The sequence below is a fragment of the Blennius ocellaris genome (genome assembly GCF_963422515.1).
Source record: "Blennius ocellaris genome assembly, chromosome: 17".
NCBI classification, from domain to species: domain Eukaryota; kingdom Metazoa; phylum Chordata; class Actinopteri; order Blenniiformes; family Blenniidae; genus Blennius; species Blennius ocellaris.
The window spans coordinates 3891377-3913872 of record NC_137666.1 but is presented as its reverse complement, the minus strand read 5'-3'; the positions used below and the strand labels follow the sequence as shown (position 1 = coordinate 3913872).

General features: G+C 40.3%; 1 protein-coding gene across 1 annotated transcript in view; it reads left to right on the top strand.

The window, feature by feature from the left end:
- Nucleotides 1-22496, top strand: part of babam2 (BRISC and BRCA1 A complex member 2) — an 80301-nt gene that overhangs the window by 23820 nt on the left and 33985 nt on the right. The window contains exon 6 of the mRNA XM_080512875.1: nucleotides 1678-1752. Coding sequence (XP_080369001.1) covers nucleotides 1678-1752 — 75 coding nt within the window. The remainder of the gene's footprint in view (nucleotides 1-1677; nucleotides 1753-22496) is intronic.

Below are 22496 nucleotides of genomic sequence, written 5' to 3'. Positions count from 1 at the left end.
ACCTGGTTTCGTTCATTTTCTGTGGACCAAAAATAAAAAAAATGTTCTTGTCATTTGTCAACTCAACCATTAATACTACTACTACGACTACTACTGCTACTCTTATCAATAATAGTCGTAATCAAACAAATATCAGTCACAACTCCAACTGATTCAAAATGAATTTATGTTGGACAACGATTCCCATTCTCACAAGGTATTTTTCTGGCTTGTGTCAAAGCTTTCTTTTTTCTCGCAAGTGAGACCTCTGTAGGGTCCGACCTCTCAGTCCCTGTCCCTTATATTCAAAGTTAATATTTCCAAATACTTACCTTGTGCGTGCGTGTATTGGTTGTCGTTCATATGTTTCCCCCTCTCCTTCTGCTCCTGTCTCACCCCAACCGGTGGCGACAGATGGCCGCCCACCTTTTTAATCTGTTTCTTTTGGAGGTTTCTTCCTGTTAAAAGGGAGTCTTCCCTCCCGAACAGTTGCCTCAAGCTCCGTCAGGGGGGAAATAGTGTCTCTGTAGTTGTGCAATATTCTGACCTCATCATGAAGTAGCCTAGGTTGAATAACGTAAACAGACTTGAAGTCGTGTGACCAAATCGAAATGATCTATCCACAAAATTGGAACAGGTCCAGACAAGGGCCTGGTTATATAGTTACTGCAAATGGATTCCAACTTCGAAAACAAAATTGCTCAGTTTTGCGTCAAGACTTCGGGAAAAATGTCCAATATGTCATCGCATGACTTGGAGAAAACTGTGTCGCCTTGTTGGTTTCTCCTGCGTGTCTGCAAGCCTATGTAAAGGCTCATTCTTAATAAAACAATGCCAATAGCTGGCTAACAATACATGATCCAATTTTCTGCCTCCACCACAGCTTTTTCATTTAGATGCAGTTGTTGGCCAGGGAACATCACACTGAATACGTTTGTATAGCACTCACAATGCTTATAAATGCACGTCCTGTGTAATTCCAAATGAAATGGCTAATGAGCACAATGGAAGAATTAATAAGCCAAACTAATGGCCTGAATCGCATGTTACAGTGAGGAATGAAACAGTCCAGATTTGTTCTTCGAATTAAGCTTTTAAAGCAACAGGGTGACAGGTTGTCGATATGTAGGAAAATCGTACGTACAGAAGAGACTCCTGGTGAACAAGTCGTTGAATCATGCCAACACATTTTGTCCGAGAATAGCATTTTTCTATGATTCCACTCTCATTTACCTCCTCTTTGGGCCATACAGTAAATGCTAATAGTAAATCCAAGGTAAGCAAAACATCGCAACATACTTTGCTGGCCTTCTTTGCAAAAACTCAGCTTGTATAAATTATTGATCGATCAATTTTTATCAGCATGTATTATAAAAGGTCAAAAGATTTACATATATTCTTGCTTTTTTTTTTTTTTTTTAAAGGATGCATTACAATAATTAAATCCTGCCTATTTTCAACCATAACGGTATAAATTATTTTTGCTGAATTACTCATTTATACGGACATGTTTAGCATGTGTTTTTCATTTAAAAACAGTCTTGAATTATAAAAATTTGTCTCATTTTAGCTTAAGCGCTAAAGCTCATTATCACGATTTGTTCCTTTTTTAATAAATCATACTCAGATTTTAGTTTTCATTGCAGGATACGACTTGTTTATTGTATACTGCCTGATGTTTTCTGCCTGTGTTCTCAGAATGGAGAGTTTTCCGCCCGTTTCCTTCTCAAGCTCCCTGTGGACTTCAGCAACATTCCTGTCTATCTCATGAAGGTCAGTAATCATCAAACTCATTCACGTTTTCAGTCCCAGTGCCGCAATCAGTAACAGTTTGGCCATGTGGTAAATCAGTGTGCTTCAGGTATTAGACATATCAATTTCGAAATATAATACTGTTAATGACCCAAAGAAAATATGTCAGATGGACGAATTTAAGTTTAAATTAGTCAGACACTTTCTGAGTATAGTTTCCTTAACTCATTCACAACTTTTTCACATGTATTAAGACCCGATCGTGAGGTTTGAAAGCCCTCATTGTGTCTGTGTCCAATTTTCTATGAATATGTTTCTTCACATAACTTCAAATTAAATAACCACACCCTCAGATGTCTTTGAAAGCTATACGCGCTTGCACCTTGACACATTTTTATGACGACAGTCGATTTGTTGGACCATCAGAAAGTGAGTATATCAGGTCCAACTGGTGACTTGTGAAATTACCTTTTTAATAACCTGTGACTTTGTGACATCTGACTTAAATAGAAAGAAACAAACAACGTGTCGTCTTCTTGATTGTGAAGTTACTCCTTATATTCGTGAAAATAGTCCCTGGAGTTCAATGCTGAGTGCCTCTGTTTCGTATATATGTATCAAAGACTTCGAAAAACTTGTGAAAACAGTGAGTTCTGATAGTAATTTGGGGAAAAGGAAAAAAAAAACTGCCTGTGCATGTTGTGAGCTGTGTATGGAGGAATTATTGTTCTATGTCCCTTGACACCATTGACCCAAGGCGTGATTTTAGTTGGTCACTATTGGAAATAAGTCAGTGCACCATCACTGTACCAAGCCACACCTTGTGTTGAGAAATGCATGCCCAGGCATATTTGGTATTTAACCAGAGGTGTTAGTGATTGTGGTTACTTGTTAAACCTGATCCATTAGTTGAGTTGGCAGCACTGAATGGGTCAGTCTGACTGGTTCTCTTGTTTGGTTCGGCTGACGTTACATCAGTCAGTTGGAGGATAATGATCTGAATCCTGGATTTTGTCAGTTCTTGAATAAAAATGTTCTTTAAGAAATTAAACATTTTAAATGGCAAAACAAAGTAGCTGCGATGAGGTATTAACATGCACACAGCAGCAGACAGATTCTTTAAAGGTCAGCTAACACGGCTGCTTAATGCATCACAGTAAATAGAGCTTAATCTTAAATACTATCTGACATCTTGGATGTGGCTTGCAGGAAAATGCAGTTAGTTTAGGATTAATGAAGCGTTCCACCCCCAGTATATAGGAGGTTAGTGGAATAGTAACTGTGAACACAACCAATACTACCACTGTTTAACAATGTTTCGTGTAAATTTGTACAATAACGCTTCTTGGTCATGTTATGTTATCATGCAATATTCACAACACTGCTGACCAGACATAATGTTACCCTGGCATCAAAAAGTAAGTCATGCTTTCTTTTCAGAATTTTAACATAGTCACATAGTGTTTCAGTATTGTGCCGTCAGCACGTCACAAGTATGCCGCCATGGCTGCGGACCCACAGGAAGTCAGTCGTCACAAGAGTCTCCTTCAGTTATGGTGGCATACATGGCTGTGTGTGTGTGTGTGTGTGTGTGTGTGTGTGTGTGTGTGTGTGTGTGTGTGTGTGTGTGTGTGTGTGTGTGTGTGTGTGTGTGTGTGTGTGTGTGTGTGTGTGTGTGTGTGTGTGTGTGTGTGTGTGTGTGTGTGTGTGTGTGTGTGTGTGTGTGTGTTTTGATTATGCACAGGGATGATAACAGTAGGGTTTATTTTTAATGAACTTCAGTGCTGCTCTGTGTGTGTGTGTGTGCGCGTATGTGTGTGTGTGTGTGTGTGTGTGTGTGTGTGTGTGTGTGTGTGTGTGTGTGTGTGTGTGTGTGTGTGTGTGTGTGTGTGTGTGTGTGTGTGTAGACTTCAGTCTTGGGGGCTGTGAGTTGACTAATCAGCGAGCCGTCACTGTCGATCTGCTCTGAGCCGTGTGGTGTCTGGAGGCAGCTTAGCCCCAACTCTCCCTCTCTCTCTCTCTCTCTCTCTCCCTCTCTCTCTCTCTCTCCCCCACTCTCACTCTCTCCTCTATCCCTACTTCTCTTTTAGCCACCCCCCCCCCACCCCCCCCCCGATCTATCTACTGCCCGCCCTCCTTCCATACGCTGGAGGCCCCAGCTCTCTGGCCTTTTCCAGCCCAGCCTCTTGTTTGTGCAGGAAAATGATGGTAAACATAAGGGAAAAAGCAACCATCATCAGCCTTTGTGCATTCCCCTCCCTCCATGTCTGTCAGACTTGGAGCCCTGAGATTCGTCTCTGTTTGCAGGCTCTTTTGAACGGACTCATCCAAAGTCACATTTCACAGCCAGCGATGGTGGAAGTTTTATTTATTTATTTTTCCTTCTCTCTCTTATTGTCTGGAGGCAGGAAAGTTTCCAGACTCAGCCCTCAGGGTACCTCTCTTGGTAACATATTTTTTATTTTTTTTGCTTTTTCTTTTCTTTTTTGCTTTTTTTTTTAAAACAAGGCATGCACGCTGTCACTTAGAGAAACGGGGCACACACTGACACCTTTAACCAGTGGGTGGTGGTGGTAGTGGAGCCAACGAAGCAATATTGTCAAAGAAGAACTCTGTAATATTTAGTGATTTTTATTAGAGGCGAAATCTTGGATGTGGATGAACATTCCTGTCACTCTAATCATATCATTTTCATGGCTTCTCCTATGTACACACACACAGAGACACACACACACACCGGCAGTATTATGCCGTATTTGGCAGCTAGGGTATACATAGTATCACCAAGGGAGCGCTTGAAGACTGAGGAAGAGTATCGACTGGCGGAGAGGAAAGTAATGAACATCAGCCCACACCTTGTCCACCTACGCATTACAGAGGAACGGGATTATGCAGCATATAGGCCGGACTCTAAGAACATAAATGTACTGTACGCCAAGCCAATGACCTGAATTCGCAGTTTGACAGTTGTCATGCAATTAGCTCTGTCAGTGTGAGTGCAGTCTCCACTCAGTTTTTCCTTTTCTTGCCTTTTTTTTTTTTTTTTTTTTTTTTTTATAACCCCATGCATTGCACATTTCTGCACTGCTGTCGCACACTGTTGTGGAGCAGTTCATGTGCAATTAATGAATTCCTGCAGTGAACCCTCTGACTGAACACACAAACAAACCCTATATGTTCCTATATGAGGAAACGCTGATCTCTACAAGTGTGTTGAAGTGAAGATCATGTGTGCGCGCTGCTCTTTAATGGATTACGCTTCCTACGTGTCGATTTGTGGGTAAATGCGATATTATCCCCAGCTTGTGGGTCAGCGTTGAAGCCGAGCAGGAATGATTCCGTCTCGGTTGACTAAGTTCGAGGTCTTCCAATGTTTGTTGGGGTTGAAGAGCATTACAGAAGAAGATAAACAGGAGGAATGCTTGCGCAAGTGTGCGTTTATCTTTTCATTTGCAGATTCACACTTGCAATTATTGTCCTCATAGCAACTTGTAAAAGTTGCATTTTTTAAGGGGGGGTATAAATTATTGCTTCCATCATATCTGACTTTTATGCTGAAAGCAGAAAAATGTCATAATAATCAGTGTAACTTAAACAATTCAATGATTAATATTTAACAAAATAGATGAACACCAGCAGCTCAAAGTGTTGAGTCAAGCAGACACATTAGAGACAACACAGGTACAAAAAGCTCTTAGCAAGTTGAAGCCTTTTTTTAATTATTTCTTTTTCCCTTTTTTTATTCGTGGAGAGATTGATTTGACAAGGTGCTACGAACCTTCCTCAGACATGTTTCTCCATATTAACATTACTGTGTCACACACTTGCAGCGGATTTCTCACCTGTGCATCTGACGATCGAATCAATCGACCACATTTTAAAGTTGCACAGAAGGAGCCGTCAGATAGACACTGACCCCCAACAGCGTCTGAGCGTCTTGCAGGGCAGCCATTAGTACTGATGAGTGAGTGGGTGCGGAAATAGGTGCATGCGGGATCATATAAAGCTCGTCGAGACCGGCGAAGCGATAAAATGAGATAAATAAGTAAAGTTTTCATTTGTTTGCTGTCTAATGAACACTCGGATCCGTGAAGCCTTGATACTGTATTTCATTGTCTGAGCACTACCTGAAGCAACATGCCAGCTCCAGCTTTGTATTTTTTTTATATTTATTTTTTTTTTAACACATGGATGTTTTGGTCTGAACGCCCACTACGCCTTCAAGATGAGTTGCATCCTCTTTAATAGAGGTTCTTTGGGAGAGAAAAAAAAGAAGAAGTCAGTACTTGAAAAGTTAAAGAGGTGATGCTTTTCCGACAGAATACATGCCATCAGCCAGGTGCTCTAGGTAGAGGTCAGACTGTTGACCCTGATTTGAATCAACCCCGCCATCAAATCGGCGGCCGTCCTTGCTTGAGGAGGCAGGGTTTGGCAGTGAAGCGGAAATCTGTTCAGACACAGGCTAGTCCGCTCTGCGAACGAACGCCGAGATGTTGCTGGTGGGCACGGGGCTGTGGAGGACGACTGTTACCTGGAGCGAAGCATCCGCCTGGACTGAGCTCACCACAGTGGACATGTTTACCTTCCTGCATGGACTGCCCTGCCTCGGGGAGGGGGGAGGAACACTGGGCTCTAAAAAAAAAAAAAATATATATATATATATATATATATATATATTTATATATAAATAAATCATTATTTTTAAGGGGCCAGCCTGTCACAGTTAAAATGAAAGCATTGGAAGGACACTGGGATTGGAGATGAAGGGAAGTGAAATGCACACAGATAGATGTTGGCAGTTTTTCTCCCCCTTTAAAGGCCAAGTGATCCTCTCGGCCACCGTTTTACTGTCTCATCCTTTGATCGTACCTTGACCCCCTCGCCTGTCACCCACACGACTCTGCTTTTACTCATACCCTCTCATTTAGCATCTGGCCTTTGACCTCTCTCTCACGGAGCATGTTTGCAGTACAATAAGACAAGTGCAACATGCTTGTTATCCCAGCCGTATATATATATATATATATATATATATATATATATGTTGGGTTTTTTTGTCTAATCATCCCTTTGACCTTTACTTTAAAGATCCTTTTCGTTTGTCTGCCTGCCCGCCGTTGCTTATAGATATATGTGCAGCGGCGGCGGCTTGCCTCTAAGTGTCCACACCGATCAGCGTGGAGTGACGCCACGTTCGTGACTGAACCCTCTGCTCTCGCTTCAGTTGAGCTTTGTTTCCCCCACAAGCACTGACCCATGTCACTGGCTCCAAAGTGACTGCAGTGTGTATGTGTGTGTGTGATTTGTGTCTCTGTGCATGCCCGTGTGGTTTGCTGCTCCAAAGCAGCTGTCATCGATCTAATAGGTTGTTTCAGGTGACCCAAGCCACACGAGGCAATTAATCCGCTAAGCTGTGTAGCAATGTGTGTTAAAATGGACGCACAGGGGTTATATGGAGTGTCCGCATGTTGCACGGTCACATCATTGAGCCATGTCGTGGAACCTCCAGCTAAAGTGACTGTCACTTCAGTCATTTGTTTCTTTTTCAAGAGAACAAAAACAATAACTTTCCTGCTAACCTTGCCGGCCTGATAGTAGCTAATTTCAGAAGTGTTAGTATCAACATGTCTAGGCTTTCTGTTAAAGAAAATGATACAAGTGAAAATGCTTTTAAAATAAATTTACGTTGTACATATATAGGCCACACTTGTCTATAAGCCACAGGTGTCCACATTGTCACAGGGTATGAATTTCACAGCAGGATTGCAGGGATTGCGTTTGTTGTTGTTGTTGTTGTTGTTGTTGTTGTTGTTGTTGTTTTGTTTTTTAAGAAGAGAGCTAAAGAGAATTACAGCAAAGATTTTTTATTAGCCTTTATTTAGTCAGGAGAACCACATTGAGGTTAATTATCTCTTTTACAAGAGTGTCCTGGCACCAGTACATTAAAAAAAAAACAAAAAAAAAATCACAGTGTCAAAATAACACAAACATTTTCTTAAAACAAATAAACAGCAAAGAGACAAGTACACGAAAAACAATAAAAAGTACAGTCACGGAGTAAGAGCATATGTAAGATAAAACTATAAAAGTTTTGTGTGAAAATAAGTTGGTTAAAAAAAGGACAAAGTGATTTTTTTATTTTGTTCCCAGGTGCTGTAAAAGGGCCCTAAAGTCTCCCAGTGAGACCAGCTCTGCAAGATTAAAGTCTTAAGGGTGCAGTAATGGAGCACAACAATTACGTGATGCACCTGAACACATCACCCATGTATTAGCGGCATGAAGCTCATTAACCCATAAAAATCCATGAATTAGCCAAGTCAGTTGTTTAATCCATGGGATTCAAAGCGTGTGAAAAAAATACCGGCTTATTGTCTGGAAATTACGGTAATACAAGTTACTAAAGAGGTGTATTGATTATAGTCCCCATACTTGGGAGACCTACTCCTGCAAAACCTCCACCACCATGGCTCGTCATTGGGTTGCTGGCTCTTCTGATTAAATAAACCTTCTTAGACGATACCTTGAAAAATAATAATCAACAACATTGCAAATTTGTTTGGGCAAAAGGCCTATTTGTATGTCATTCGTAGCAAACCTTCATATTTTGAAAGAAAGTGAGATTAGCCAATAGTGACTTTATTGTTCAGACCTGTGGCGTTCAGCTGACCATTGGAACTTTGGTCAGTTTTGTGGCATTCTGTCAAGCAGTGACAATTTCATTGGATTAGTCTGTTGACCAGCTGACCAGTGGTCATTTCAATCATTCAGTCACGTCTCCTTCAGCCAACTATTGGAATTTTGCAGGCCAATGTTGACTTCAACAATCAGTCACAGACCATTTAACTGACCAATGGTAACTTCATTAGACGGTTGCAAGGCATTTCACTCACCAGTGGCTCATTCATTATGTGGTCAAATGTATGCAATATAACATGCTAATTACTAATTAGTCCAAGTGTAGTCAACCACGATGGGCCATCATGCCCTCATCCAAACAAAAGTAAAATATTTTCTCCAAAATGTTTCACCTCTGCTTGAAATGCCCGATAAGGCTTTGCACCTTTTAAACCTGTTCAGTCCTCATCCTCTTTGATGCAAAAGCCTTAATATCTCCCTGCTTTCTCGCTGCAGAGCTGACCCCAGGCAGGGTTGCTTGGAGCCCTGGGCATCCCTGTATCCTCATTTTGTCTGTACACGCTTTGCATGCTTCAACAAGAGCACTTGCATCTAATTATTTGTACTCTAATTATTTTTGGTCTTGCATCCTCATACCCCTTCCCCCTCAACACACTCGCACACATGCACACGCGCGCGCGCGCACACACACACACACACACGCGCACACACACACGCACACACTTTAACCTTCGAAGCTCCATGGGCAACAACTGACAGGGGAGGGTCAGGGTGAAGCATGGCCGTGGGCTTGCGTTCTGTCTTCTCATTTATTGTGCCAGCGTCACATACGTGATCATTTTTCTACTTCCTGTTCCTCTACAGTTTGACATTCACGTATTAGGTCTGAATGCAGGCATGGGGAATTACAAAAATAATGTTGTTGTTTTTTTGTTTTGTTTTTCTTCATCTTTAAAAAAAAAAAAAAGTGATGCTAAAGGTTGATCCTGAATCAGATTTGTCCTGACTGTGAATGTCTGAATCCGACTTATAGTGCTACGGATCAGCGTTGGTAAACACTTCAGTGAGCAGGTGAAGTAATATAAAAATGTCCTCCTCTTGGTCATTTTAAGAACATATTACTGATGTTCTGCTCGGAGCTTTTTACTGCAATGCTTTGGTTTTCCTCCCTTGTCGCATGCCACCTCACCTCCTCCCCCTCTTGGGGGCGAAAGTGGAGGAGGCAAGGACAAATTAGTGGCAAGATTCATGGTAAAGCGCAGAGCATTGCGGTCCGACCGTTTCCTGGAGAGTCCTCTCCATAGCCGCGGTGTGTGACAACGAGCAGATCGTTTCCTTGTGGTGAATATTTCAACAGTGCTTACACCTGCGGCCTCTTTTATCAGACCCCCACCAGTTGAAAAAAGAAAAACATACCAATAACCTATGCACGCCAGCCTGTTGACGAGTTTTCCAAACACTTCAGTGTTAAATGGGTTATGAAGGCATCAAAGCAGAAGCGTCAGCATTAGCTCGAGGTCAGCTTTTGATTAATTCATGGGGCTGACTACGTAGGTGTGTATTCAATGCAATTGATTTTACCCACCCACTGTTTGACTCTTTGTGTTTATTGGCTAAGTGAGGATTTAAAATAGATCAAGGATGTTAACAGTGTCTGTCAGTCTTTGCCAACCAACAAACCTAATTGCAGCAGATAATGGAGTCGTAATTTGAACAGCACTGATTGGTGATGTTAATTGATGTTTGCTATCCAGTCATTATTCAGTTTCAATCAGGCCTGTGAGAGAAGATAGAAAGAATAACGTTTACTGTATTCAAGAGGTTGTTTGGGTCTCCTAATATCACATGAAATGCATTTATTTAAAACAATGAATTTATCGTATAAAATGAAATTAATAATAATACGACATAAGGTTACAATTGCTGTAAAGCAATCTGCATATTACCTTCAGTCAAGACATATTGGGAATGAAATAATTGCACTTGAACTCTGATGAGGCCTGCAAGTGTTGGAAAAGCAATCACCATAGACGGCTGACAAAACGTCCCTTATAGTGACATGTTTCCACTGAAAAATCTGAAGAGCAATACAAATGACTTCCATAACACACATAAATAGTGATACCAGTCCTTCCTACTCAGTGGTTGCGTCTTTAATGTCTCTGAATCACAATGACAGATAAAGACAATAAAAAAAAAAAAAACTCCAACAACATGACAGTGACACTCTTGTCATCCTGCCTATCCACCCTGTTAGTCCTCTCAGTGGTCATTCATTGTGAACAATATATAATGGAGCTTTGTGAGAGTTACTTATTTGAATTAATGGCGGGTGCCTTTTATCTGCCTTTTATCCTATTTAATTGTAATTACTTTTTTTTTTATTGATATTTGCACTGATTATTAGGAACCGGTTGTATGTTAAGTACCTGTTTGAAGCAATTTATATCTTTTCAGGTCTCATTTTTGCATGAAGAATTTGCACGTGGACGTTTACGAGAGAGGGATCGCAAACTGCGATGTATTTCAGGTCAAATCACAGTGGCAGTATCTGTCAGAAAAATCACAATTAGATATTTTTCCCAAATCATTCAGCCCTTGATGTCAACTATTTCCACTTTGCTCAAAATGTTTTGCTGTCTTATAGAGTCTTGCAGATTTCACGAGACGTAGAATAGTTTTTTTGTTTTGTTTTTTAAGCACACAGTTATGGCTATGCTTTATTTGGCTGAATACCAAATATATGTTTGGTACTGGCATCAACATAAACGTTCTTGTCTGGATTATATAAGGAATTTGGGAAATAAAAGATATCAAAGGTGACAGTATGTGCACAGTAATAACAAAAAGTAATCCTGTAAATGTGGCAGAATACCTACAAATGGTGTTGATATGTTATGCTTCTAGCCTCAAAACTTTTATAGTTATCACTCACGAGAATCACTTACCTGGATTTTTGTCTTCAGTTTACTTCCGTCATCCCAAAGCTTTGATTGCTGGTGAATTTAGCGTCCATGATGACAACATTTCCAAAGGATCTGGCACTGAATTTTTAAACAAAATGTTACCTTGCAATGAGTCAGACCCTGTTCAGAAAGGCAGTTTTAGTCTGGCATCATCATCATTGGTTTTAAGGGGACATTTCAGGTCTGATGATTCATGTATTTATGTTTTGATAACTCTCCTTTTTATGTGTCTTTTTTCTTTTTTTTCTTTTTTTTTTGCATTGTAATCAAGAATTTGGCTCAATTGTCTTCAACAACACAAATGACTCATGATTCTGTCATTATTTAAGTCCGTCAAATCCTAAGATTTGCTCTCAAACACGAGTGATATCGTAAGACCCTTCAATGATTATGTTGCTCCACTAAAACGTTTATCTAAATCCTATTCGTTTATTGTGCCACCTTGGATTACTGGGAGGAAGAAGAAAAAAAACCTGTGGCATCAAAAGAGTGTAGGAAGGCTGAGAAAATGTAGAAGAAATCAATGCTTTTGGTACATTCTTTCAAAAAAAAATACATGTTTTTTTTATTACAATCACATCAAGGTGAAACGATTTCAAGAAAAACATATTTGTCAGTCCTCTTCATGGATTGCCAGGAAGAGCCCAGGTTTGTAATTAAAAACAGATTTGATCCAACCGTGCACCTCTTGGTCTTGTTATTATTTCTAGTACATGGTGGAGTTTGTACAAAGGACATTCAGTCAGCCCAAGGATGAACTTAACTTGAGTTCACAACATTATTCTTGTTTGCAATATTTATGTGTATGTCCATAAATGCTGATGTACCACTGATGGCTTCTCTCCATATGGTGTTTCCCTGGACATCATTGTACAATCACTGTTATTTCCTCCCTTCGGGCTATATTATGAAATGGTACAATGCTTCCCTCTGTTTCTATGCCGACAATACTCGAGCTTAAGCTCTCCTCAATCTTCTTTGCATTCGCGAACAAGGCATTTGTTTCTCTTTGCACTCAGCTTTTGATCAAACACCGTCAACAATCAGGAAGCTATTCTGGGTCACAAGCTCACTTTTGACACTGCTGTCAACTAAGAACTTTAGAAAAGAAACTTAAGGTAAAATTAAGTAAGACTTTACTGTCTAAAATGCATTTCCCCTACTATCTTCACTATATTGCCGACATGTGACTGCATTGATTTCAAAAGGCTGGATCTCTACACTGGAGAATTGATAGATCTCGCTTCATGGAACCTCCCAAGTTAGAGGAACATTCAAGGGACAGATGCCTGAGGGTTTTTTGCTCTTCGTATTGCCACCACAACCACTTACAAGTCCTTATAGTGTAAGTTCTGATGAAGGCCTGTAGCCCCCCCCAATAAAATTCAATATCCTGGACCTTTGGGCTCATTCACTTCCCTTTGTGTATTTCAATTTGTTTCCTGTTGGTTTTCAAAATATAAGCCTTTCACCTTAGATGCTGCATCATCCATCTCACTCCCCAAGACACAGACACTCACAGTACCGCCGTTGCTGCTGGTTTTGGATGACGGCCTTTTGGGCGTCCAGTTGCTGAGAAAACTTTGACAAAGTCCTTACCATCCAAAACCTTTGTGAATTTTTCTCACCAATTAATGCCAGAGACATTGTGTACTGGCACAATGGAGGGCAGACAAGCTAAACTGGGTTAAAGGTTCGGCTTTCACATGAGAGCACTTTGGTTGTGTCCTTGCTTGTGTGCATGATTGTCTTTTTATCAGTTGAAATCCTAACTTCTTGACTATATAAGTACAATAATTTAGTCTAGATATAGTGTGAGACCTGCATGCTCAGAGTAGTTCGGATTTCAATGAAATAATTGTTCATTGAATTTCTTGAATGCCAGAAAAACATAAATGATAGATGTTGAATAGATACAACCGTGGATGGAACAACTGTACGACATTCATCTCTGTTCATTGCATCGTTTTTCTCTACTGTTTTTCTTTTCTTTTCTTTTTTTTTTTATGTTTGCCTAGGCGATTACACAGAACAGGTTTATTCTTTCACAACACATATCACAGCTGTCAGTCACATCTCTGTTATCTAAGACAGACAATTCCCCTGCTCCATGAAGCGTTGTCTTCCCTAATAGTCATCAAACAGCAATCGAGGATTTTCCCCTGAAAGCGCTCCACTACCCAGCTGCACCGGAGTTGCTGAAATTGGGCGTTTAGAGAATCTGAGCCATGGTTTCTGTAGATGTCAGAACAATGGTTTTCCCATATTTCCTGAAAACGTACAATTTTCAACGTAAAAGACAAAAGGATTTTTCTTTGAGTTGAGTTTGTATTGCCATTATTATAGTCTCATCAATACTACCACCTGATTATTCCTTTTAATACATTTAAAATACATACTTTTTTCTTTTTTTTTTCTTTCATATAACCTGGATTAGGTGAGCACAGTAGTTAAACAGAGCCATTAAATCAATGGAATGTCTCGGGTATGCCAGGACAAACTTGCCTTAAACAAGACGTGGTGGCGATTTTGTTTTTTTCTTAAAGAGAGACACCAAAACACACTAATCAGAGTGTTGCAGCTGTGGTTACCTTAACTCTCCTGTTGCCACATAATTGCTTTCTCAATCGACTCGGGAGGCCCTCTCGTTGTGGTTTTTCTGTTCGAGGTCCCGTCCCACTCCTATTGCACGGCAGTTGGGCTTTTAGAGAAGTCGTGGTTAAAGATAGCGCTCGGCATCACATGATGGGAGTCTTGCAATTCCCTGCACACAACTGGAAAACAAATATGTCCTATTATATACTGTTTTATTATCAAAGTATTCGGCTTTCTTGATTGGAAATTATGAAGCACCACAAAGAGATGCAGGCGCAGCCAATAAATTCAAAAGGTATATATAGTTTAAAGAATGATTACATAGAAAATCAATCATTTGAAGTCAGTATGTAATCTCTTTTATTTTCTATTAGACTGAGGTCTGGTTGTTGATTCGCTCTCTAAAAGATTGAATTCAAAACATTTCTTTCAGGCTGTTAATGTATCTGTACTGAGAACCATTCACACAGCATGATGCTGCCACCACCATACTTTATAATGTACACGATGGCCAAAAACTATCGCACAATTTGGTTAGAGCAATTGCTTTCACTTTGTTGGGTGACTTGAGTTCATTTCGTCTGAATGACTCAGCTCAAAATGACACTGCCACCATTATTCTGGTCACTGCATGACTGAAGTTCGAATTATTTTGGAGGAAAAAGAAAAGAATAGGGACAGCAACATCAAAATATCACCTACTAACCACTTCCATTGCATGACAATTTTGTCATTTCATTTTCAGCATTTTGTCCACTACTTTGCAGGAACTCTCGGGCCTGTGCGTGACTGCTGAACGTTTGGTGCCACAATGAGTGGTTGTAATTTGTGGCCTTGCCGTGCCCTTGCACGGTAAACACTGACTAAGAGCTCAGGAATCTTAAGAGCTATAAAATAATTGCAGGTTACTCCCATAATGCTTAGAGCGCGCTGCTCCTTTGGCTGGGCTCTGCCTCTACTGCAGCATCTCTCTTTCTGTTCAACCTCAACTTAACAAAAAAAAAAAAAAAAGCCCACACTGTAGGTGTAAACCTGTTTGTTCATTATAGTACTTACTAAATGTGACAAAGTTAATTTTGTACATAACCAGTTATTAAGTCTTGCCAAATGCTGGTTACTGCAACTTATTGGAACCTTTAGAGATTTTCAAAGAATGTGTGATTATCTCACCAGAAGAATCCAAGGTTTTATTCTTTCTTGACGTTTCTTAAAAATATATTTTGCAGGATATAGAGTTCTTTTTTTATTCTTTAAAATATACCAAAAATAACAAATGCAGCAAAAACAGCTAAAACGGTTTTAATTGGAGCTTCCGGTTTGGAGGAAAAAAGCAGTTGTAGGCTTCTTGTAGGGCCGCAAACATAGAAGTTGTGCTTTCATGCTGAAAGATCCTCCACCTGATGCAGGTAGTGTTGTTTCTTTGCTCAATCTTTAAAGCTTTAGCCATTAAAGCACAAAATATATTCGAAACCCAGGGTCTACGGGCCTGGTCAGCGCTGCAGTCGGAATCTTTGTGACCTCAGTTGTAAATCTGTAAGATCACTAATGGATGATCACCCAGAAGCCACCAACCACATGTAATGTTTAGCGGGCACTTTTGACCACAGAGAGATTTTTTTTGTTGTTTTTTTTTTTTTAAACACACACACGCTATCCATACTGTGATTTGATGCTCCTTGACTCTGCATGTCCTGAACTCTCTTTTGCATCTTGCATTTCTTGCTTTCGCTGTGGGAAACGTGAAGTCTGATCTCCAACTGGGCTCCGTGTGACATCAGAGCATATCGGGAATGTCTTTTCCGCTGGCACACTGATTTTTGAAAGGCTGTTTTAAAAGTGTTGGAATATCCACAGAAATACTGAGACATGGCATTTTGTCGGAAATCAAGTTGCCCAAAAGACATCATCAAGTAATTGCCAGTTTGCGCTTCACTAATGTAGTGTACGACTGAAATCTGAAAAGGCCAGCCAATGCTTCCATGCAGATAAACAATTATGTGGCTTTTAAACGGTGGATGTATTATAGCTCAGTATGCTCTCGGAGATGAATTTAAATGTCACGCATAAAAGGTCTAAAACAGAAATATGAAGTGACAGTGCGGAAAGTGTTAAAATATTTTCTGTGTGTGTGTGTGTGTGTGTGTGTGTGTGTGTGTGTGTGTGTGTGTGTGTGTGTGTGTGTGTGTGTGTGTGTGTGTGTGTGTGTGTGTGTGTGTGTGTGTGTGTGTGTGTGTGTGTCTGTGCGCGTGAGTTTCTCAAGATTCTGTCACTTGAACAAAGGTGTGATTGCCGACTGCATTGCTGGAGAAAGAACATTTCCAATAAGTTGTTACCAGCCGGTAAATATGTGGGCAATATCTACTTCTCAATAACTCCCAGTCCAAACTGATGGCAGGAAACGCACACGCTCCCCTGAGTTTGCTGAGGCAGCAAACTGAAACTTATGTGTTGCAAGATGCTGGATTCAGTTGCAAAAGAGAAGGATACAGTGAGTTGGTGGGTTGCGGGTCGTCTTCCAACGTAAGTGTTACATCAGAGGGAAGGAGAGCTGTTCCCTCTTTGACCTCGTCTCCATAGAAGGACATTGAGAGTACTCACTGTTTCCTGTTGACTGCAACTTGTATTCATGACAATATCAGCTGATAAACTCACACTCGAACATTATTTCTAAAAACATAGAAGGGGAAATATGCCTTTTTGTAAATATGTGGCTATGTGTAAACGTGGCCTTGCCTATAACAGTAGTTGATTGACAAAAAATGGAGGGCCACGATTTGGGATGTGATTCTGTTGTGCTCACAGAATCTCTCTCTCTCTCTATTTTTCTTTTTTTTTTAAGTGCCCTGCTGTGTTACTACCAGGTGGTTTAACATCTGGCACAGCACCGCTTTCAGACTTCTGAGGAGGGGGGGAAAAAAAAAATCACATAGTCAGAAAGTTAAAGGAAATCTGGAAGAAGCTTGTTCGTGTTAATAATAATGTGCTTTCATCTCCCTCATGTTTTGGGCGGTCATGAAGAAAGTGCAGGGCAACCACCCAGTGTCCACAGTTGAAAATATCAAAAGGACACCTGGGCAATAGCGTGTTAGCAACTGATGGTTTGGGCTAGTTTTAATCATAGGTACACATGATTGACCTTTAAGGATGGCCCTTGAAAGGAAAGGCACCTGTTGCATTGAATGTGTTTCGGGCATATACAGCTGCATCTTTCAGAGAAAGAAATCTGGACTATTAGGAGTGTATCGTGTTCATATGAAGAGTCCAGGAAGCATGAGAAAGCTCATTTAGTTGACATTTTGCTCACTTTCACTGGTACGACGTTCACTGTGCAAAAATGAATACGTTTTAAAGGTAATTTACCATTCATAACATAACTATTGGATAAAGGCTTACTTGTGAAAGCAATGTTAGTTGTATGGCATTGTTGAATACTTTCACATTTTTGCAGTATCTATCCATCTTCTATCCTGCTTGATCATCGTTACCAGTCCATCACGTGACAAATACAAAGAGACAGCCAACCACACACACTAGTATTCACACCTATAGGCAATTCAGAGTCACCGATTAACTTCATAACCGTGTTTTCGTACTGTGTTGGTCAACTAAAGTACCCAGGGAAAAACTTAGTGAATCTCTCAAACTAACAGATATGTTGTATTCAGAATCACTTTAATCAACATTGTTCTCTATTGTCAACTTGAGTTGATCATATCCAACATGTCTACAGGCGTAGATGAGGTGCACCCAATGTCTTGCTGATGTAGTGCTGGTCATTATATCAAGAGAAATAGAAACACTCAACGAAGCTGCCATCCCACACAACAGCCCTGAAATACAGTGCTTACTTATTTACTTGAAAGATTGTGAGATTCCTCAAATAACCACAGATGTTGATAAACGCATGAGTTGTCCAAATTTCTCTGGAAACACTACTTCTACTCTCCACTGTTTCCATTAGAAAATGGGTTCCAGGCAATTTTATAAGGGAAAAAAAAATGTATTCCTTATTTTCCGTTGTGTTCATATTTGGTTTCAGAATACAAATACCCACTCGGTAATAATTCATGGCGCAGATCGTAAAAGCCTCAGCACAGAAAAGTCTGGTGGAGTGTGAGGTCATTTGAGATGACTGCATCGTCTGACTCGGGCATATTACCTCGAATAGATACGAATGCGCGCGTAGACGCCTGATATACTGTAACTGTCATTTGAATCCCTAAAAATAGAAATGCCATGGAAACCATAAAGTACTTGATCCATGTTCTTGTAAATATCAATTTGTGGTTAGTGATGTCCACACCCTGAAACACCCACAGATCCAAATGTAAATATTTGAGCCTATGACATAACCATTACTGTTCCAGTAGCACTCTGCTGCTGCCTCGACTTGTTTTTAGGTGTGAGAAGGAGGTTATGGAAGCATCTAAGCAAAAAACAAAACAATAGTTTGATTCACTCTTGGATCCAAAGTTAGTGAAAAGTTATCCCACCATTTTTCATGAGGATCCTTTTCAAAGGCATACACCACTACAAACTAAACATAGTACAGCATGTACAATGCTGAAATACAGCAGTATACCACTTATACCATATAAACAAGACGTGTGAAAACTGTGTGGGCATGTGGAGGCTGTGCTCGATACACATATCCCTCACCCTCCTGTTTTGCTGCATTAGACAGGGCAGGACAGCCTTGGCAGGAAAATCAGGCAGAACTTGAAATCGTGCAGCAGGATTACATGCATAGCCTGTTGTGCCGTTGCAAACCTGCAAATAATGATTGGCCTTTTTGATTTAAAAGAAAAAAAAGATTTAAAAGAAAAAAAAGCATGCTGTTTAAATGTGCCTTTAAAACATGGCCCTGCTGCCATGCATGCTTGTACTTGTAATTCATTTGATCGGACACGTTTCTCTTTATGTGATGGGTGCTGATGATGTAAAGAACACAATGATTAGGATCCTTGTATGGCAATTATATAGTCAAATGGTGTGTTTTTAAGACGCTTAGGGCCAAGTATGTTTTTTTAATTGAGTTCAAATGTGTAAATATGCAGTTTCAAAAGTGATTTGTTTTGTGTGACTTCATAGGTCAATATATCTAAAACTCTGTGGAAGGATCCATTCGGCTTTTTTCCCCGGGGAAGTAGAATGACTCTAACAAGTCTGCAACTTTCCTATTTTGACTGTTTCTCATTTTTCTATTTCTAAATAAAGTGAGATCTGCGTGTTAAAGGAACGAGTTTCAATCTTCTCAGGCTCTGCAACAGGTTTGGTTTGCAACCGCAAATTTACTGAAATTATATGGCAACTGCCTTATGCCCATTGTTTTGTTGTTGCAGTAGCGGCTCCAAGGAGGGGCAGTATCCACAACCTTTGTTAGTTCATCTCCACCTCTGAAGTGCTCGTCAGTGCGTTTTTAATCCCACATTTTTACTGTCAGCGCTTCACCTACACTTATGATTAACATATATTAAGAAGGTAAAGAGTTTTTTGGGGGGTGTTTTTGGACACATATGTTTATTGTCATGCATTGGTTGTGGTAAGGTAGCATGCAACGAGCTCAAAAGGTTTGCTGGTTTACCTGGATTCAGGCGGCACCCACTGTGTGCAACCCGTCCTCACCTCCACCGCACTTCCATCCACTGACCCGTACCGTGTGGCATCAACCTCGGTGGCTGCGCCGACAGACAGGGGCTGTCAGAAAGGTCGCGCCCCCCCCAGGTCGAAGGAGCCAGGCCTCCTCCCGTCATTACCTCTCGTGACACACGACTGGTGGCGCAGAGCCCCGTTGCATGACGAGGTGGCTTAGCAGCAACGGCGAACATGAGCCCCTTGACCTTTTCCTTCTCCCACCATTTTCCCCCTCCTCGGGTTTCCGTCTCCCGTAAGTCGTCGGGACTTCACGCAGCAGCACCAAACTGAGCTACGTGTTCGTCCCTGGAAGTGAGAATTCGTCAGATGCACCTTGGCGCATTCCCATTTCACTGATGATCGCGACGATGATGATGATGATGACACACATTTGGCCTATTAAGTCTTTCCGTATCATATCATAGCTAGGTGTGGGACCATATGCAGTGACTAATGCCACCGAACGGCTCTGACGCTGTTGAATTGATAATTGTTTGCACATGATAAACAACATATTCCTCGCTGTGCCTGAGTCAGCTATTGCATCACGATGTCGTAGCAGACAGGAAACATGGAGAGCAGATTTTCTCAACTCGATGATGATAATGACACCCTGGGCATTTGTTTGTTTTTCACTTTTAATTAGGTCTTTGTCTTTGCTGTACTTTCTTTTCAATGCATACAAAATCACAGTGGCAACTCTTTGTTAGCTTTTCTGGTCTAAAATTATTGTTGGCCTCCTCTGTGATAAAAAAAAAATATATATATATATAAATTGTTGGTTTTCTGTTCAAAGATATTACACTGATCCAGACTGATGGGACTGTGTATGAGCAACATTCTTTGCATTGCACCTTTTTGGCAACCAAAACCTGTAATAGTAAATTGTAATGGGTATGGTTATAGGATGTGAATGACATTACAGCAAGTCTAAAATTTAATTAGCAGATTCATTATCAGAATGTTTTACCAGTTAAATGAACATTAGTGTGTAAATATGTCGTATACATTTATCGGTTTTCTTCTTTGAAAATTTTATTCAATAAAGAGGCTTTTAAACTGCTAATCTAGATAGACTCATCATCCTTCTGTTGTTTCAGGAGCAGTTTTTTTTTTATAATAGAGTTTCATGAAAATAATGAATCCTAATTATTGAGTTGTTTCCTTTTTCTTACTTCTCACTCTTTGCTATAATTTCTACACACTTTTGATTATGTTGTCACAATAATAGCTATATTTTTACAGTGTCATATAATGTAATGTTATTTATGAAATATAAAATTCCATAAATCCATGTCAACAATGTCAAAATGTTCAATTTAAAATCCATTTAAAAATCACAATTGAGAAATTGGAATCAAAAATATTTTTCAATTCAAATTAATTTTGTTTGTTTTTTTTTGCTTTGGCAAAATGCTGTTAAATACTGTCATTTCATTAAAAGGGAGGGGTAATAAAAGACAAACACTTGAATTTAATTGTATTAGAAAATGCAAATGTCTTTAATGTCTTAATCTAAGTTCAGCTAAAAGCCCGCCAGAAAGGCTTTACAGATAAATAAAGAGCACTTAACGAGCAGTAAAAGTCATTTCAAAACAGCATGAAAAATTATTCAGTATTTAATGGAAAAAGGAAGCATACAGATTAAATGTCAAAATTTTGTTATTACACAAAAAATGGACATAAAACAGAACGGAGGCATAAAATGATGCCCACATTCTATTGAAGAAAGGAAAAGGTTTCTAAAAAGTTCGTTTTTTTTGTTGTTGTTTTTTTTAAAGGGGGTGTGGGTTGTTTGGTGGCAGTTGAGGTAGAAATATATGCATCAATATAGAAATCTAATGAAAGAAATCTATTGCACTTGCTCAAGTTGTATTTGTGAAGAATTTTATCAGTGATGTTCAGTTGAATTTGTCTTCCAACATTTCAGAAGATCTCCTGAAGCCAAACTATTATAAACTAGGCTTTATATATATATATATATATATATATATATATATTTATTTATTTTTTTTGATGATATCGACTCTGAGATACAATGTTCAATCTAGCCCCTCCTCCTTTTATTAATGTTTCTCACATCGCCAAGAGTGCCTGTAAATAGATGAAGCGTCCATCTACATGAGGAAATGGTGAAATATCACCCTGCCTTTGAGGAGATGTAATGCTTGAAGCTTCTGTCACCTCCGTTTGAAGGGTGGAAGTCAATGGCAGAAACATAATGGGAGGATGTGAAGGACCTCGGCAGGATGAGGGAGTCAAAGAGAAAACATAGCCTCAGGTGTTTAGGTGCTGCGAGAGCACCACTGCTCCAGTGACCCCAGCGTGACTCCTTGATAACAAAGGTCACGCCCGCCTCCCGTACGCCTCCCCTCAGCGACTCCGCCATCCGCCTCACCCCTCCCCCACCCCCACCCCCACCCTCCTCCAATCGCCACCCACACCACGTCTCCGAACGAGGATTCCCACCCACCTGCACGTACCCCCAGCTGAGCATCAGAGGTTTCCAGCTTTGTGTTCCCAGGAGAATACCCCCCCCCCCAAAAAAAAAAAAAACACCACCTACCTCCTCCTCTTCCTCCTCCATCACCCTCCTCGCCCCCTCCCCACTCTTCCCCACGCCTCCATGGAATTACTTCCATCTGGCCTACTTTCCGCCCTCGCTCTCTATCAAGTTGTGCATTATCTATATATTATTTTTTCTCCAACACCTCCAGATGTTCTTCCTCCTAATCCTTTGTTTTGTTTTTGTTTTTTTTTCCGTCTTCTTCCTTAACTCCAGTCGAGCTATCAGTCAGTTTTGATTTAGCTTTCAAATCGTTGCCTTTCCTTTTGCCTTCGGGGTAATATTGTGGCCCTATATGTTGCCTGTCCATGTTCATTTATTAGTCTCGGCCTTTGCTGTTCTTAAAGAACCATCTGTACCAAGCTTTA